At 50.3% G+C, this 14,647-nt stretch overlaps 3 protein-coding genes across 3 annotated transcripts; 2 read left to right on the forward strand and 1 right to left on the reverse strand.

Annotated features, from left to right (window-relative positions):
• Nucleotides 1-6,150: 6,150 nt before the first annotated feature.
• On the forward strand, nucleotides 6,151-6,957 carry HRG_06273 (uncharacterized protein; the record flags this gene model as incomplete). Its single annotated transcript, XM_044864744.1, has 1 exon — nucleotides 6,151-6,957. One exon carries the CDS (start codon nucleotides 6,151-6,153, stop codon nucleotides 6,955-6,957), a length of 807 nt encoding a protein of 268 aa, XP_044719684.1.
• Nucleotides 6,958-7,092: 135 nt separating this feature from the next.
• Nucleotides 7,093-8,439, reverse strand: HRG_06274 (sodium bile acid symporter family domain-containing protein; the record flags this gene model as incomplete). Its single annotated transcript, XM_044864745.1, has 4 exons — nucleotides 7,093-7,746; nucleotides 7,810-7,896; nucleotides 7,963-8,105; nucleotides 8,187-8,439. 4 exons carry the CDS (start codon nucleotides 8,437-8,439, stop codon nucleotides 7,093-7,095), a joined length of 1,137 nt encoding a protein of 378 aa, XP_044719685.1.
• Nucleotides 8,440-13,126: 4,687 nt separating this feature from the next.
• Nucleotides 13,127-14,391, forward strand: HRG_06275 (uncharacterized protein; the record flags this gene model as incomplete). The annotated part of the gene is made up of 5 exons (XM_044864746.1): nucleotides 13,127-13,432; nucleotides 13,484-13,567; nucleotides 13,749-13,921; nucleotides 13,969-13,979; nucleotides 14,123-14,391. The coding sequence occupies 5 exons, from the start codon at nucleotides 13,127-13,129 to the stop codon at nucleotides 14,389-14,391; spliced, it is 843 nt and encodes a 280-aa protein (XP_044719686.1).
• Between the last annotated feature and the right edge of the window lie 256 nt (nucleotides 14,392-14,647).

The raw sequence follows: 14,647 nt of genomic DNA on the forward strand, positions 1-14,647 counted from the left end.
CGTAGGCCTAAGAAATCCCTTATTAATAATATTATCACAAAGGCAAGTAAGCATAAGCTTTATATTAAAGATATGCCGCCTCCCCCTACCTCCTTTAACGCGGCAATAGCTTTAGAATTCGTATACGAGTAGAAGGAAGCTATAGACCGCGAAATAGAGGAAAACCTAGTAAGGGGCATATAGAAGACCATCCTAAAAGCTATTATTAAATAGAAAGGTTACTTCCTAATCCCCTTACGTTAGGTCTTTATATATAAGACCGATAAATAGGGGTATATTACACGCTTTAAAGCACGTATTATAGTTCGTAGAGACCTATAACCCGAAGGTAACGAGGATATATATATAGCCACCCTACGAGCACGAACATTTCGACTACTAATAGCCTTCTACTACCTCGAGGACTTTAAGACGGAATAATACGACGTAAAAATAGTATTTTTATACGCAATCCTACGCTAAGAAGTCTATTACTAGCCTCTACCGGGATTCTTAATACCTAGGCTATGCCTAAAGCTATTAAAAGCACTATACGGGCTCTATATCTCTCTAAAGCTATAGTTTAAAGAGATATCTAGTTTCTTTATTAAACTAGGAGCCTAGTAGCTAGTAGAAGACGCCTACGTACTAGTCTATAAGGGCGTTATTATCTTTATCTTCGTAGATAATATCGTTATAATATATCCGAAAAGGCAAAAATAAGATTAGGAAGAGCTATATAAGGCTATTACGAAGAAATACACCGTTACGTATATAGGAGAGCTACGCTAGTTCCTTAGCATCGAGATTATTAGGGATAGGGATCTTAAGAAGATATAGCTCTCGCAAGCTTCCTATATCTCTAAGACCGCGAAGAAATATTATATCCTTAATAATAATATCCTTCGTAAGCCTAAGATCCCGCTAATAATAGAAGAGCTCGTCCCCTACGAAAAGCAAGCCTTAAAGGAAGAGATACACGAATATCTCTCTTTAATTAGGTCGCTTATTTATCTAGTAATTTATACTAGGCTAGATATCGTATTTATAGCCGGAAAGCTAGCCTAATATAATTATAACCCCGGGCCGCGCTATAGGCATAAAGCACGTAAGTGCCTAGCTTACCTCTATTATACGAGAAACCGCTATATCTACTTTACGGCAATAAACCTAATAAGGCGGCTAATATATATATCCGACTCCTTATACGCCAATAACCTAGAGACTAGGAAGTCCTTATAAGGATACGTATTCCTACTCCTTAGTAGGCTAATTAACTAGAAAGCTACTAAGTAAGCTACTATAATAACGTCCTCTATAAAAGCTAAATTATTAGTACTCTTATAGATAGCTAAGGAATAGGTAGTATTTAGCCGACTAATTAAGGAGCTTAGTATTAGTATTAAAGGGACTATAGAGCTCTAGTATAATAACCTTTAGACTATTAGGCTTCTAACTAAATTAAGCGCGAAGCTTAAGACGAACCTTAAGTATATTAACGTTTATAGACACTAGCTTCGTTAGGAGGTATAGTAAGATCGGATATAAGTTAGCTAGATCGCATTAGTAGATAACCTAGCTAATAGCATAACGAAGGCGCTTATATACTAGAAGTATTAGAGCTTTATTAAGCAACTAGGACTAGTAATACGGCCGGAAGATATATTAAGAGATAATATACCTAACCACCGTATTAAGGCGTAATGTCTCCCTACTATAGCGAACTCGATAATCGCCGGATCCCGATAATAAGAGCACTACTATATATACTAAGATTAAGGGATTCTAACGGCGTAGTTAGATCTTAATTTAGTTAAGAAACTATAAAGATCTAGGGGGTAGAAGTTAGCCCTATTTACTATTAAGAAGTAAAGCTATTACTAGACCACCCCTTAATTAGTATAATACTATAGCGCTTAAACTTATGATAATCGCGATAGCTTTACTAAATTAAGACTAATTAATATAAGGAATATATTATTAGAAAGCCTACCTTTAGGATTACTTTTATCCTAAATAATAACGTCGCCGGTAAAGGTACTATAGTACCTAGGCTACCTAAAGGGATGCCCTGCTATGCCCCCTCCTTATAAGGAAGGTTATAAATATAACTTATAACTACTAGTTAAACGGTAAGAGTAGGTTATATAACCCTATTAATCGTAAGTTCGACTTCCCTTAGGGCGGAAGAGCAGGTTATATAACTACGCCCTAGGGGGGGCGCGGTTAAACGAACTTAGGGGCCCGAGGAGATAGGATATACGGAGGAGGGTTCTCCTTATATCCTATCCTCTCGGGTCCCGGCTTTTGCCTTTTACTATATTTACCTTCCCTTTTTTATAAGATATAATTAGGAGCCTCCCCTATTTTTAGACAACCTCCTTAAATAGATAATAAAGTAGCCGAATTTAATATCGGAATAACCTTATATTTATTAGACCGAACCCTCCTCTACCTATTGCCCCACTATCTAGAAGCTAGTGTAATAAGGGGGTGTGTTGAGGAGAGAGAGTAGGCATAAGAGGCCATAGTTATGCTTAGTAGACCCAATAGTCATATATAAGGAAGCCTGCCTAAATAACATGACTCCCCTAGCCCAAGGACACTATATAGGCCTGACTTAGGTATAGGAATATCCTATTGCCCTCTTTTAGCTAGCTATGTGTGGTCACTGTACCTATATAAGCCCCTCCCTTGTCCCAATAGATAGACCAAGACATGCATCACTAAATTCACCTTTCTGTGCCCCTATTTCTTCCACTGTGCTCTCAAGCCACTGCTTGAGAGTAACCTTAATGCTGGATCTCCACTGAACTTAGATCCGTTGAAAAACGCGATTCTAATTGCGGCTATTGACGGTTATCCTATTTGGGCTGTAGCCAAGGCGCAATGGCAACCCATGCTTGGCGCGATAATCCCTGTAATCTGTCTGTCCGAACCTGTTCTGTCCGGAGCCAACCCGTCCCTTTCCTCCATCGTATCATTCGCCTTATCCGAATCAAGACCTTGATCGCCGTAAAAATCGACTTCTGACTCCATTAAGTACGAAGTACACGATTCCAAGTTGGCGATAAGGTAGCCTCTGTTGTGCAGCTCGTTCGACCCTGCGGATGACAGAGACAGGTCGCAAAATAATACTCACATGCATTTATGAGGAGCGTGAGGCTGCTGGGTCGCCGTAACTAGCCAATCATTAGAACGGTGTGAAATGGCACTCGTTGACGTACCTAATTCTCGGTATGTAATTTACGCTCCACCGTGCGTAGACAGCATCCCGACTGAATTGGTCCGTTGCAGAACACCGACTTGGTAATTAATTATGACGTCCGACACCTCCAAAGCAGAGAACAGCGGCGCCATTTTGTTCTCGACTCCTCGACAAGCAGCTGCACACGCATCACATAATCGTGCCGCGTCGTGGTACACGGGCAATTGCGCTTGGGTAAACTCCCAGGTCGCTCTCCCAGTTCGAAAATCTCTCGCCCCAGAGCAACAGAAACGCATTCGTGGGGCAGATGGTTTGGCCCACAATGGGATTGAGTACAAGCAATGCCTAGAAAGGTAGGAACGGCCATTCCCGTGTGGATACACGCAGCACTGTCTGATAATCTATGGGCTTTAGTTCAAGACAGCTGCATCGGTGGTTCAGAACCGTGAAAGCCAGCGGCAGTCGCGGGCCCGGCGTAGGGAGCTTGTCGACGACCTGAAAAGGCGACTAAATGAATACGAGCGCCGGGAGGCGGCGGCTTCCCTCGAGATACAGGCGGCGGCCAGGGCAGTAAATGCTGAGAACAGGCAACTGAGAGTCCTGCTTGAGCTAAACGGCGTTTCGCACGACCAAGTTAACTCATACCTGGCCTCGCATGTACCTTCGGCCGGCGGAACTTCCATTAGCGACCCCAGAGCGAAGAGGCGCGGGCTAACTCCTGAAGCGACTGGCCGAGCTGGAGAGGTTCGTGACTTGTCGGAGGACCAGCGCCCCCGACTACCATACCGACGACAACTACAACAGCCGCATCGGAAGGAATCTATATTGTCCGAGGTGAGTATGATCCGGGCTTTTCATCCGCCGCCCGTGCCACCTCCCTCATCGTCTCCACCCTCCCATCACACAGCCGCCGCGAAGTCTTATCTAGAAGCGCCCACGATGACCCCGACAGCATCTCCTCGGGCTTCATTGCGGGACTCGAGCAACGAGGAAGAGCGCGAGAGAGATACGGACGAGCACTGCCATTGGCAATATAGGGATAGACATCGTGTGGAGGCGGCTGATGCCCTCGACGTGGACGCCTCATTTTCGTCTTTCCCCTACGTGCTTCCGTCAGTGTCAGAATGCTTCTGCCCGCGACAGCCGTCTGGGCCGGCCCCAGACCCGGCCGAGAGCTTGGAAACGTCCTGCGATGTGGCCGCCGCGATCCTGGTCCAGCTGCACGACCAGACAGATTCTGTAGGGGCCCGCGTCGCTCTGGGCTGCACGGGCACAAGCAGCTGCTCCGTGAAGAATACAAGGATTTTCCAGTTAATGGATCGGCTGGGCTGATCGAGGGCTGCGTTCGCGCGCCGACGAACCGTGCCGGCATTGCCTTCTTTGATGTCGCTGTCCTGGACCCGGCTCAAGTCCAATCCAATGCCTGGCTGGGTGGCGGCGACGGTGGCAAATGCTGGTTCTGGGGTGAGGCCCTCGAAACAGCAGGCTCCAGAGGGCTAGCGACGCGTGGGAAGAGCTCGTTCCGGATGAACTCCTCCAGAGACTCGACGCGTTTCTCGGCACTTTCCGCCCGTTCCTCGACGCGCTGCAGGAGAGCTTCGATTCGTGCTAATTGGATCCTCGTTGGCACCAGGGCCAGCACTCGGCGCTTTCGCCTTTGTGGCGACAGATTTCTTTCGTGGTGGGCGCGGTTCTGGGTCGAACTGCTGTGCTGGTTTTAGAGGTCAACCGCGGGCGCTGGTCCTCATCACGTCGGCCGCGTTTGTCGAATTGGCCACAATGATGCTACAGACCACGTAATCGTTCGTACTGTCATCCTCGTCATTGAGCAAATCGAACTGGAGTTCTTGCTGTTCCTTGGCATTTTTCGTCCTGCAAGATGGTCGGTCGCATTGGCTTCAGGAAAATTCGAATCATAACTAGTGTGTGTGTGTATTTTCCGTTCCAGCGGCCGAAAGGCTGCTCAGGTCCCCATCACGGGGCACAGGACGTGCTGAGCTAGACTATGTAGAATTCCTGCCACCGAAGGCCACCCAGAACCGAGCTGTCGAGGTCGATCTCCGGAGGCGGTCCTCCCAAGTGTCCATCCAGCATTTCATAGGCTCTTCGGCGCTCCGTATCGAAGCCTGTCTCCCGTCAGCGGGACTTCCAGGCGCGTGGCAACGCCACAATGGTCAACCCTTGGTTTTTCCGGTCAGAAGTCTCTCGCTCGTTGCTAAGGCTGCTGCCGCAGTCCATGCTCCAGTAACCAAGCGATGGAAATAGCGAGGAGCGGCGGTAGGGAAAACCCCTCAGAAGGAATCAGAGGCTGTCGCGCAGCTTGCCTTAAGGGAGAAAAACTTCCGCGACTAGCCACCGTTGTTTATAAGGGCGGACCTTCCGATACCCACAGCTCCTTGGTTCCGAAGAGTGCCATGAGGTCCGAGTGGACGTGTTGTCGAGACCGGCTTCGAAGAGGAATATGAACTCTCCTAAGATCCTCCTCTATGTTGTTAGGGTCACGATAGACCCCGCAGCAAAAGCGCGGTTGGGCGGCCTGTGGATCCTGTACGGCTAACCAGCTGCTAACAATTATTTTTTACAGGGGAGAGTTGAACTAGTTGCCATAGCCATGCTTCGGCAGGGTGGGTTAGTGCTGCCCGAAGCCTGACAAATGCGACAGGGCATGGACTGGGACTGTTGAGGGCACAGGCCTAGCGCCGGATTGCGGGAACGAGACGAGGCGCCACCGTAATAGCAGGGTTATTAATGCGGCGAGTATCGGGGTGGTGCAATAACAGGAGAGAGTAACGCAACCTTCATTCCGCGTTCCACAGGAACCCCTAAACCCACCCCGTACGGAACTAACCGTCGGCGTTCACCTTTGCCCTTTCACGGTTCGTGTCTTGAGAAGGTTGTCCAGTCCAACTCGTCGATCAGGACTCCCTTCTAGAGACGTCATTGTCTTCTCCCCGCGGAACACGATGGATCGACGGTCCCGCGTGAACCCGGATGTCCTCATTGCGAAGTGGTCCAGCAAGTCAGCAGACGACAGGCGAATACGTGTGCGCGACAATCAACGACGCCACCGCGAGAGGGCGAGGAGTCATGTCGCGCAACTGGAGTCCAAGCTCGCCGGAACAGAGTTGCAGCTGCTGCAGGCACTGGCAACGGTTCAACGCCTGACTGCGGAGCTCGGGCATGTCCGGGCATCGGGTTCAGCGACTCGCGCTGATGAAGCCACCACTCGAAACCCCAGCCCACCATCACGATCATCATCACAGCCCCCGCGCCCGTCGTCGCACTCACCGTTGGCCCAGCATCAGGCCTGCCCCAAGCCCATGCGTGCCTCTGAGCCAGACGACGACCACCTAGTGACGAACACTGCATGCAGGAGCAATATCGTAGCCGGCGGACTTCTCGGCGCTCTCCACACAACGCAACGACGACACTTCCACGGCGATAGTGAGCTGTTAGTGCCGACGGACCATCTAGTCGATCCGTTGCTAGCATGTGCACCAAGATGCGAAACCTGGGTCGGCTACGATGGCGCCGTGGGCAACCATGAGGAGGAATACTGCACCATGCCGCCGCCTAAGCCCAAGGAATCGACTACTCGCTGCCGCGACGCTAACCAACTGATCACGGAGCGAAACTATGCCGGCCTCGAACCGTGGCTTATTCATCGGTGGCTACGACCAGGCTATCGGGGACCCGTCGCCGAGGGTGATGGGTGCCGTGTGGACCATAGACTGCTATTTGCCTTACTCGATCACATCACCTCCCCCTAGTCTACCACGAATGGGCATTTGACCGGTTAATGAGAAGCGATATTTTGTGGTATGCCCCAAAATAGGCAACCTAGTTAATGCATTTTAAACTTATATTATCTTCGCATATGCTACCGATAGAGGGAAACCCTTCATTTACTTCCAATTCCACCTATTGCCCATCCATCGAACCGTATATACCAAGCCGATTAGGACGGGCACCTCAATCAGCGGGCCGACGGTAGACGCCAAAGCCTGATCGCTGTCGGGGCCGAACGTCGCCACTGCCACGGCTATGGCAAGCTCAAAGTTGTTGCTGGCGGCGGTGAAACTTTGCGTCACCATATGAGAGAACTTGAAGCCGAGCAGTCGTCCGACCCAAAGGGTAACGAAGAAGACGAACAGGAAATACACTAGGAGCGGTGAGGCGACCCGGAGCACCGATACGATCTGGTGGACGACCTGGCGACCCTGGGAGGCGAAGAGGACAAGAATGGTATATAGCAGGCCAATGAGAGACCAGGGCGAGACGAATCGGAGGAAGACTCTCTGGTACCAGACGTGCCCAGCCACCGCGCGGAGTACAAACCGCGTTACGGCAGCGGCTCCGAGCGGGATGCCAAGAAAGACGGCCACGCTGGTGGCGACGACTTCGTAGGATATGTCGAAGGTGCCCGGCTCCCCACCGATGACGCGGATTAAGAAGACGGCAAGCGGCGCGAAGAGAACCATTTGCAGCAGCGAGTTGATGGCGACGAGGATGGCGCAATACTCGTCGTCTCCGCCGGCAAGGCCATTCCAGATGAGAACCTAAGGGACGAACCGAGTCAGTATCAACCACTTGACGATTCGGGGGAAAGGGAAGGCCCTAACCATGGCAATACATCTCCCGAGTCCGACGAGTATGAGGCCGATGCGAAGATCGCTCTTGTCTGGAAGGAAAGCCCAGGCGAGGCCAAGCTGGTCGGTCGTACGAATGTTGGCCAATACTCGGGGGTCTTCTCACGGTTCTCTCTACACACTTACCATGAGAAAAGGCGCGAGAATCCAGTTCACCAATATGCTAAAGCATATCTGCTTCCACATTCCCCTTTGCGACAAGAGTTTGTGTAGCGCTTCATAGCGCACCTTACACAGGATTGGGTACATCATAACGAGTAAACCAACGGCTGTAGTGGGAAAACGGTATTTTTAGCCCAAAGCACTGCGCCCGGTCGAATTTGCCTTCGAAAGTCGAGACGGGGACATACCAATTGGCACCGACACGCCAACAAACTTGCCCCTCTGTAGGGTGGGACCCATCTCCGGGACGAAGTTGCCTAAAATGATGCCGATGGCCATCGCCAAGAAGATCCAAACCGCCAGGTAGCGATCGAGAAAGCCTAGATCCTTGAAGGCAGACACTGATACTGGGCCTTTGCTGCGATTAGTGGCCTGGTTCTCGGAGCCAAGTTGGCCGTTGCCGTTGTGCTCGACCACCGCCGGAGTTATGTTGGCGTGCATTTCGAGGCGGCCTGGTTTTCCTTGTTTTTGCTTCGAAGCTATGCTAGCGGTAGTTGAGGTGTAATATGCGGTCGTGTTTACGTGTTTCTGTGTATATGATGTTGCAGGTCGTATCTGTGTTGTTGCGTTTTCAGATGGCCGCACTGGTAGAACGACTTTGGAGGTGTGCATCTATGGGTGCCACGAAATAAACTGGAGAGAAAAGGACACCGTGTGGCCCTCACCGGTGCGTACTATAGCAGGAGAAGAAAGGATAACTGAGAAGAAAGAGATACCAGTAGGGCATATACCACAAGTTAATAAGGTGAAGGGAAGGTCATCAAGCTCCAAGTTCTACAAGCACGCATTGTGGGACGGGGAACCGAGGGCTCGCTGAGAGGAAATAAAAGGAGGGGATGTTGGATCCACCTGTGCACTAGGCACCGATCGCGCACGTATAACTAATCGACCGCGCTAGTCACGTGCGAGTAAGAGGTGAGACACAGGGAGGAAGGTCTTTGCACACAGTTTGTATGGGACACGTTTCCCTAGTTACACAAGATATAACCAATTGAACCAGTTCGAATAACCTCACTGCAGTGAAGAGCCTGTCCACACTGATCAGTGTCGCCCGGCAAAGGTGACACAGAACAGCAAGACGGAAGAGAGCTAACCTATCGTCACGCTCTGCAAAGCGAGCTCCTGACGGTAGGATAGTTGCTACAACGCGCGGATTGCTACGAAGACTCTGCATCAGAGCCCACTCTAGTTATCCAACCGTGCCTAAGCTTTGCTGTCATCAGCGACCCTTAGGCGTGCCCTATCGCACATTGATAACCTCATTGACACCCTGTGCCCTGTTTCTCAGCACACAGCCTGTCAATATGTCTGACAATTCATCTGCCGCACTAGCCCCGGCAACAGCCCAGGATACCCCGGCCAACGTGTCTCTCGAAGACAGGCAACTCGTTGAACGGAACCTGACGATCGTGGAGCCCTTCACTCCCGATCAGGCATTTCGACGCGGATTTCCTCAACGAACCTATCACCCAAAGCTCCTCCCTGTCCACCGCAACAGCTTCTTCTTAGGCTGTGTGGCAACATACACGGTGGATAAACGTAACCACGGAATTGCCCTGCTTGGGGATCTGTATAACGACTTCACGGGATGGAGCTATGATGACTTCGAACTAATCAACCCACGCCTTAGATCAAGACTCCGGACGCTTCTCAGAATTAGGGGGATCTATATGGGCAAGGCCAACTCTAGCATCTCTCGAGCTTTATGTGGCCTTCTAACAAGTAACGAACTTCCTGAATGGGATGAGAACGAGTTGCTTGGTCAAGAGGTTGCTGAAAACACCGTGGCATATAAGGTGAAACAGAAGCTGCTCCAAGGAACTGTTAAAGCGGCTATATCGTCACCGGCACCGGTAGTAATCCAGCAGCCAACTATTACCCGACCGGCGGAACCGGAATCCCTCAGATCATTGAGACCCATCAACCCGCTCAGCAAGAGCCTCAGCATCAATGGCGCGAATCCCTCGGTATCAGCAGACGCTCCCCGTACGGACTACCAACTTCCGAGATGCATACACGAGCATTCCACCTGTTCGATTCGAGAACGAGGAAGTTGAGGCCGATCTCACGATTAGATTCATTAAGATATGGGACAAGAAACTAGCCTATACCGGCGAACCATACGATATCTTCGATGACAAGATCCGGAAATTCATGAGCGTGTGCCGTCAAGCAAACATTCCTCCGTCTAAATTCCATGGTGTTTTCCTTCGATTCTGGCCAAGGAAGCTCAGTCCTTCTTTCTACACGAAATCAGCACTGATTTAACCTTCGCTGAGATGTATCAGAAGATGAAAGAGCACTTTGACACCGAAATCAACCAGAAGATGTATCATACCCACTGGAGCACCCTCACCTTCAGCCGACTTCGGGCTGAGATGCCCGGTAAGTCATCTGACGAGGTCCTCCAGGCCCTTCTTACGAAATTGCGGCTCTGTAGGAGAGCACTCGGGGATAAGTCTGGCGGCGAAGGTGGCCTGATCGATGCAACGCTCAGGGCGTGCCGTGGTGTGCCTGAATTCCGACTCGCGATATACTCTCCCGCACCTACATTTGAGGGATTGGCATCACAGCTTCGATCATCGCTATCTGCCATGCAAGATGAACGATCTGAACAACCCAGTGGCCAATATCCCCAAGACCTGGATAGAGGACATGATCAGCACTTCGTGGATCGCAAATTTCAGCGAAATTCCGGCGGAACAAGAGGTCAATCACAAAGGCGTCAGCCAAATTGGAAGAAGAAATGCTACGTTTGCGGCAAGGAAGGTTGTTTCTCAACGAGACATCCTGAAAACGAGAGAAAAGCAGCCAAAGAGAAGTATCTACGAGAGAGAGGCTTCCACGGTCAATCTCGTTCGTATGCTATGTTCTTGGCTGACTATGAAGGAATCACAGGATCAGGATGACTCGAGCACCGAGGAATCCGACGATTCTGACTCCTCTGACCCTTATGAATCGTTCTACGCTGCTGCGACCTTCTGTCCAACGAAGCTTTCCATCATCGGATCTCCAGTAGGCATCAAGTTATTCAACAGTGACGAACCCACACAATTCATACTAGATCGTTACTCTCAAGACTCGTTCCAAGGAATCATGCCGGACACAGGTGCGGCATGCATATCGACGGGAGGAATCGAACAACTGCGTGCTCTCCAACGAGAGATGCCCCCAGTCCAATTCCGTGATGATCGCAAGCCCGAACCAGTTAGATTTGGTGCAGGAAGATTGGAAACACCACTTGGCGTGATCACCTTGAACACACCAGTGGGAGAGGTTGATTTTCATATAGTCAACGTGCCAACGCCATTCCTCCTATGCCTAGCTGATATGGATCGGCTCGGCGTATATTTAAATAACGTCACGAACGAGCTCGTTGGCAATGGTGTGAGCGTTCCAGTGATTCGAAGATGGGGTCACGCGTGGTTCTTCTTGCGGAAACAAGAGGCATCAGTGGCATATCTCACGGAGGCTGAATTGCGGCGCCTCCACACGCGTTTTGGTCATCCATCCGTGTATCGGCTGCACAAGCTGCTGAATTCGGCTGGCCATGATGTGGAAATCGAAGCTCTGGAAATGATCAAGAAGTTCTGCCACTACTGTCAGATGAAATCCGACCCGCCACGAAGGTTCAAGTTCAGCTTGAAGGATGATTGTGACTTCAATTACGAAGTCATCGTTGATGTCATGACATTGGGTGGCAGACCAGTCCTCCATGTTGTTGATCAAGCCACTGCCTATCAGGCAGGAGATTCCTATCCAACATGACGGCCAAGGAAACGTGGCTCGCGTTGAAACAATGTTGGATGGATACATACCTTGGACCACCCGATGTGATCACTCATGACGCAGGCACGAATTTCGCTGCTGCCGAGTTCCAAGCAGAAGCGAAATTGATGGGAATAACGTGTCATCAGGTGCCTGTGGAAGCACATTGGGCTGTTGGGAAGGTTGAGAAGTATCATGTGCCCGTCCGAAGAGCATATGATATATTAAAGGCAGAGCTGAAGGATACCGTGAGCCCTGATCAAGTCCTTCAAATGGCTTTCAAGGCTGTCAACGACACAGCCGGTCCGGATGGCCTCGTTCCAACCCTCCTCGTCTTCGGTGCTCTGCCTCGAATGACGATGGATTCGCCGCCTACACCTTCCGCAATGGCAAGAGCTAAGGCGGTGTGGCGAACGATGTCAGAGCTGAGGAAGATCAACGCCCAGAGGAAGGTTCAGACCGCGTTAAATACGCGTAATGGGCCTGATACAGCGTTGCGCCTGCCCTATCCCTGGCGCTAGGAAGCGAAGTTCGCGTATTTCGCGAGAAGCACGGATGGCAAGGCCCATATAAAGTGCTCGAGGTGACGGATACGGAAATCGCAGTTGACCTGGACAACGGACCAGCGAAATTTCGCAGTACATGCGTCCAACCGTACTATCGTCACCCGGAATCGCTCCTTCCTCAGTTGCAACCCGACCCTAGCCCTAGCCGCACAGACCCATCAACACAACAATCACTCCTTCCTCAACACAATCCGATCAACAACATCCTCTTCAAAACCCTCTTCCCTTCCACCCACAACTCAACAACCTCTTCCTCTTCCTACCACAGAAGACCAACCCAAACCTTTCGAATACCCTGAGCCAAAGAGGCCGCGCAGGCGTGGCCGACCTAGGAAGGATGCTGCACAAAATGGCACATCAGAATCCACTATTGTTTGCTCACCCGTTCAATTTATCGTTCATCATGAAGCTAATGCGTTTCTTGTTCGAAAAGAAATGGAACATCTCGGCCTAGCCAAGCGGCTACGAGCTGAAGGAAAGATCACAAGCACCGGTTTCCCATTTGAAGCTTCCGACACACTCGAGCTCACGAACCTCCTCGCCGCTGGGGTCATTGTACCCGAAGAATTCGATGCGAATAAACATGGTGGATATCGTGTCTTCAAATCACGAATGGTCAGAGAGGTTAAGGGAAGAAATACTGCAACGCCATACGAGAAATCACGCCTCGTTGTGCAAGGATACAATGATGATGGGAAACGTGGGATCCTCACACAAGCCCTACCATCAGCCGGCCCGCACAACGCGTGGCCTTGGCCTTAGCACCGTTTCTCTGCACACGGGATATGTTCATCATGATCAGAGACATCACGATGGCATACACACAATCCCAGACCAAGCTGGCCCGTGTCATCCTTGCAGCCCTTCCTCAAGAACTCAAAAGAAGATATCCAGAGGGAACAATCCTGCGAATCGTGAAGCCGCTATATGGCATCGCAGAGGCAGGAGCCCACTGGTTCAACACATATCACGACCATCACTGCCGCAAGCTTAATATGGAAACCTCTTCGTTTGACCCGTGCCTTCTGATCACGGCAAACAACATCGCCGACAAGGACCTGTTTGGCATCGCGGCCTTGCAAACGGATGACACATTCATTGTTGGCACAGATGCATTTCTCAAGATCGAGGAGAAAGAACTCTGCTTTAAGGCCAAGCCAAAAGAGATTCTCCAAGAAGGTTCCATCTGCGACTTTAACGGCAGCCGCCTGACCATACAAAATGGCTGTGTCATCGTCAGGCAGAAGGGCCAAGCCCAAAACCTCGAGGAGATCAATCTTCAGGCATCAAGTAGGCATCAGGATTATGCTGCTCAACGCGCCCGGGGCATATATCGCTTCGATTTGCCAACCCGAAGCAACATACGATTGTTCCGTTGCGGCACAAGCCCAAGAGCCCGTTAATACCGACTTCAAGGCTTTGAACAAGCGGATTGAATGGCAGATCAACAATCCCGACCGTGGCCTATGTTACATACCCATCGATCTCGAGAGCGCGAAGATCTTTGTGTTCACCGATGGATCATTCGCCAACAATAAGGATTTAAGCTCTCAAATCGGCTTTGTGATTATCATCGCCAATGAGACCGCGCAATCAACCGATTCATTTTCCATCCGCGGAAACATTCTTCATTGAGCTCAACTAAATGCAAGCGCGTTACTCGAAGCGTTCTTGCATCAGAGATCTATGGATTGACATCGGGCTTCGATCTCGCATTTGTGATCAAGCAAACGGTCAATACGATCGCACAACGCCTTGATCTGAAGCAAATCCGCTCGTCATTTGCACAGATTCATATAGCCTCTATGAGTGCCTCGTCAAACTTGGCACCACAACAGAGAAGCGACTCATGATAGATATCATGGCGCTGAGGCAGGCATATGAATCAAGGGATATTGCGGAAATCCGTTGGGTCAACGGCGCAGATAACCCTGCCGATGCTATGACGAAGGCATCACCAAACAGCGCCCTCACGCAGTTTATTAGCGACAATCAGCTAAACGTGAGGGTGGAAGGATTCGTTCATCGCAATAACACAACAATTCTCGACGAGATTTAATCGGTTTTTCGTTCCCTTCTTCTGCTTTACCGTCGTTCTTTTATTCCATTCACATTAACGAGGAGATCCTCGTGTCCATATTCCAACGTGGGACCGATGGAATCAGCTAGCGCATCCGGCGCTCGAAATGCGGCCCATGATGGCGTGTGGCAGAACACACCCAGTGTGGGGAGGAGAGCTACAGTCAGAGCACACTATCCAACATAGTGATGCATCGTGGTAGGAGTTTGTTGGTGTTCTTGTTCGTGTTTTTCCT

This window comes from Hirsutella rhossiliensis, assembly GCF_020360975.1.
Source record: "Hirsutella rhossiliensis strain HR02 chromosome Unknown scaffold00006, whole genome shotgun sequence".
Taxonomy (NCBI): Eukaryota; Fungi; Ascomycota; class Sordariomycetes; order Hypocreales; family Ophiocordycipitaceae; genus Hirsutella; species Hirsutella rhossiliensis.